Here is a 4,656-nt window from a genome sequence, read left to right as displayed (position 1 = left end):
CAAAATACCAAAATGATTATTGAAATCAATTATACGATCTAGGAAATGCTTATCAAAAGGGATATCAAAAGTATATGTTAGTATACCCACGTAAAAAACGTTCGAATCCTTACATGGAATCCTGTAATAGACCGTCTCCCTTTTCCATTTGTCAGAGTTTTTTATGGAAGTATTCCTATCTAAATACCACCTTGCTTTTTATGACTTTTTTCCTAAAAGTCCTTCAGGGTATTTGGTATTATAGCTGAAGGTTTCTCTTTTCCTATTTTTAGATTCATGTTATGGATTATCATGTCCTAACCCCATTTACCCCCTTTCTAAAAATACCTAGTTATAAAAGCCCTTCAAAAGAAGGCATCGTGCTTACCCCATATGAAAAATGGGAAAAAGCTTAAACGAAGAAGAAGACTGATTTACTATAGAACTCTGCTCCGTAGGAGGTTAGTGCCACCAGTGCTCCTCACGCGATGCACTGTGGGCATTACTTAAGGTTCTTTGCAGCGTCCCTTCGGCCCCGTAGATGCAACCCCTTTCATTCCTTTTGCTGTAGCTCGTCCGTTTATATTATCTTTCTTCCATCATCTTTTCCACCCTCTCTTAACAATTGTTTCATGGCGCAAATGCAAAGTTTTCTTCCTGTTACACCTTTCATACCTTTTTATTCTCAGTTTCCCTTTCAGGGCTGAATGACCTCATGGTCCCAGCGCATGGCCTTTGACCTACATTTTAGATTCCAGTACCAATTTCAACTATAAAACTCTGCTGAGATAAACCGTTCTACTCGTCTGAAAAACTAATACTAAAGAAGTCTGTAAGTCTTAATGCCAGGCCTAAAACAACCGTGAATTTGCTATTCACATCGTGTTCAGAAAAGAAATGAGTATGGCTTTAGGTTTGTGAAGGTCTGCTATAAATAAATGTCTTTCTAGAGCTATCCCACCCAAAGGACTCAAGGGACCAATTTTATAATTGGACGATATATGTCAAGTACTCTTACCAGAATTCGAAACTATGCCTTTTCAGACGTAAGTATGGGCACAAATGCATGTACATATTAATATATTCATATGTACATATATCTATGTAAAGTACATACACACAGGCACGCACGCGCACACACACACAGATATATATATATATATATATATATATATATATATATATATATATATATATATATATATATATACAGTATATATATATGTATGTGTGTGTGTATTTTACTCTGGAACTAAAAAGAAACTGGATTTTAGTCTTCGTCCTCAATTGCAACCTTGACAGATTATAGGTCCTAAATCCTCAATAACACACACCCACAAAAAAAAGCTTATCTTCATATTTTAGTTAACATTTTTTATTAATCCATATCCACAATTTTTAATTTCACACTTCCACTGAGAAAAATAGACATTAAACTAATTGGCCTCTATACCCTAACCCACAATGATTGCTACCAGGTAATTGTTACTATATATAATTTCATAAAATAATAATTTCATAAAATAAAATGATTAATAATAATAAAAATCACCAACAATATAATTATATTGAATCGTATGACACCAAACCTTGTAATCAGCACGAGGAACACTTAAAATTCCCACGGGTTTTCCAGTGTTAAATTGACTGTCAGAATTTGAAGGCTAATAACTGCTTCTCAACGATCTATACATCGTCCTTTCATGGAGATATTTCTTCCGTTACAGATAAACGATTTCCGATACTGTAGAATTCTTTAACTACCGTTTAATGAATTTAGAGCATACTCTTTTATTATGCATAATTCATTTTTTTTTTTTTACAAAACAATAGCATTAATGTACGTGTTACAGGGATAATTGCTAGATTATGATAGATTGTTATATGAAGATTTGAGGTGGTGATGATAAATATTTTGCATACAATGAACTACCATTTACAAGTTATGTGGCAGATTCACGCAGTTTCGCTTCATATCTCCAGCTCATTTATCAAGAAACGTGAACCTCAGTGTCAGTGACAAATTCCTGCAAAACGTCAAAATCTGCGTATTTCAAAAATAACTTCAGCAGTTAGACGGAGACGTTTTCGCAAATAGTAAGCGTACTTTATTCGCGAAGGCGTGGTCTTGGGCATAAACTATCCAGCAGACTGCCAGGCCCTTTTGGGAAATTGGCAGAGGCACGTATGGCAACGGAACTACACAAAAAGGGCGGGTCCGTGTTGGGGGAGAGGACCATCCGTCTTAACCACGAAAGCCTAGAAGAAGAAGAGGAAGAAAAAGACCAAAACAATAGCGACATTAATGCACGAAATTATCTGGAAAACATCTCTTCTTTATCGCTTTTTTTGGGGGCGAGTAGAGCTTCCTACCGTGACGATTGCAGACGGGGAAGAAGAAAAAAGAATAAATGGTCACTTGAGATAAGTAAAGGCGGAAGGAAACTGAGGTAGGAAACTGAGAAAAACAAAAAGGCATCAACCAGAGGCGGTTGGGTTTTCGTGAGTCGTTATCGTGAGTGGCGCGCGACCCGCAGTGTTTATTCAGCTTGACCTTCGCTATCGGGCAAGCCTTGAGGGGGAACAGCTAGCTGTTCCGCTGGCATTTTTCTGCTATAAAAGTTGAGCGAAGGGGATCCGCACCTCAGTTCCCCTTCTGCTGTGGTCACAGGGCTGTTGTTGTTTTGGTGGCAACGGAGCGATGGAGACGAGAATTTTGGTAAGGACACTGAAGGCAATGTGTATCCCGGATATAAACTCTGTGATAACTGTATCACAATACAACGTTTTCATTTATAGTAGGGAGGCTTCATTCAAAATAATTAATCTTCTTATTTACACCCTCAAAGCCACAAGACTTGCATAAATTCTTAGAATGATATAGAAGTAGGTTTCAAGTGAATGGAAATGCATGACAAGGGCGACTGAGCATTTCAGATGCGTCCAAATTAATAATAATAAAAATATTCCTATTGTAGTAGTCTAACATTCTGATCAATATCATTTCTACATGAAATAAGTTAAAAGTTATATGAATGTGTATGTATATATGTCTCCCTCCTTTTCTCGCCCTGACACACATCAAAGACATCACTGGCTATTGTGGTCTTGGCACTGGGTCGCGCCCAAACACATCAACCGGTGTACGAATACCAACCTGTTTACGGAGCCTACCACCAGCCTTCTTATTATCCTGAACTCTCATACCACCCAGAACCTGCATATTATCCCGAACCTGTCTACCATCCCCAGCCGTCCTACCATCCGCAACCATCCTACCATCCCCAGCCCAAGTACCATGAGCCAGGAGCAGTTCCTGCTTGCGCAGGCAACACCACGAAGCCCTGGTGCCTTGAGGACCAAGAGTATCCGATGTATGAGATCAGGCAAGCGGCAGAATACCACTACGAGAAGGTCCTTTCCCTCTACGCGGACGTAGCCGATCTCAACACCGAGTTTTCAGTCGAACGCCCAGACACCCTGGAGGAGGAGACCTACCTCTGCCCCTCGGAGACCGCCTACGTCAGGCCCCTTCGCGCCAAGAACACAGAAGGCAAATGGAGGGTCGTAGTCAACAACATCGACGTCCATTACGATACCCTCACTCAGACGGCTCGCATCGAAGAGTGCTTGGCCTCCGAGAAAGCCTGCCCTCTGGTGCCCGAGTGCTACGACTCCAAGTGCCTTCAGAAATCCATCTACCACCGATTCCTCGTCTACGACCCCTACGACCAGTACTTCCCCTTCGCCGTCGAGACCTTCAAGTTACCGGCTGCCTGTGCCTGTCTGCTGGGAGCGTATACCATCGACCACTAAAACCAGTCAGGTTTTGATTTACCACATAAACATTAACCTCAGGAGTCTATTCTAGAGATCACTTTAAGTTTCTTAGTCTCATATATACACTTGAAAGTCGAAGAAAACCGCTGGAACGTATATTTTCAATACATTCCAGTACGATTTCTAAAGAAGGTTAGATTAGTACCGAAGTACGTGAAGAAAGCAGTTCTCTAGTCATTTCACTGTGATCGTAGATAATAAAGAGTGATTCTAATATATATATACCTATGATATAAGAAGTACAGTAACTTCAGCTCTTGTACCACAGGGGATAGATAATCGATTTATTTTTAAAGTGTTTTATTTCTTCCCTCATTCCAGAATATTATTTTATTTTGATTGGGATACGTAGAAAGAAGTTGAAATATTGTTTCCTGGTGTGCCGGAAATTCAGTTTACTTTTTACATATAATCATTCATTTTCTTTTGTGCCTGTAAATAAGATGTAAGACGACAATCTAATATAAGATAAAAAAAAAAAATAAACGGTATCTCTACTTACTTTTTGGGGGGACCTTGCAATCACAAAACCAAAGAGTAAGCACATGCTAAATGAGAGAGAGAGAGAGAGAGATGAGAAGAGAGAGAGAGAGAGAGAGAGAGAGAGAGAGAGAGAAGAGGAAAATAAGCAATCATATTAAGAATTATACACTTGGTAGAATTTTTCATCTTTGGAGCTAAATAATATAATGAAACACCCAAAAAATATCATTAATGACCTATGCAAACCTCAGTTTAAAGAATGTTTTCAGTCGTTAGCTGTTTTGGCTGTTGAGGCAGTGCATAAGGATTAATATTTGTAGCACAATTTTATATACATACATCCATATATATGTA

The 4,656-nt window shown here is 39.1% G+C and overlaps 1 protein-coding gene across 1 annotated transcript; it reads left to right on the top strand.

Annotated features, from left to right (window-relative positions):
- Positions 1-2,531: 2,531 nt before the first annotated feature.
- Positions 2,532-4,314, top strand: LOC136828519 (neurotrophin 1-like). The gene is made up of 2 exons (XM_067086553.1): positions 2,532-2,698; positions 3,067-4,314. Exons 1-2 carry the CDS (start codon positions 2,681-2,683, stop codon positions 3,793-3,795), a joined length of 747 nt encoding a protein of 248 aa, XP_066942654.1. The 5' UTR covers positions 2,532-2,680; the 3' UTR covers positions 3,796-4,314.
- The last annotated feature ends 342 nt before the right edge of the window (positions 4,315-4,656 follow it).

The sequence above is a fragment of the Macrobrachium rosenbergii genome, chromosome 3, assembly GCF_040412425.1.
Source record: "Macrobrachium rosenbergii isolate ZJJX-2024 chromosome 3, ASM4041242v1, whole genome shotgun sequence".
Lineage (NCBI taxonomy): Eukaryota > Metazoa > Arthropoda > Malacostraca > Decapoda > Palaemonidae > Macrobrachium > Macrobrachium rosenbergii.
This window is presented reverse-complemented; position numbering and strand designations above follow the sequence as displayed.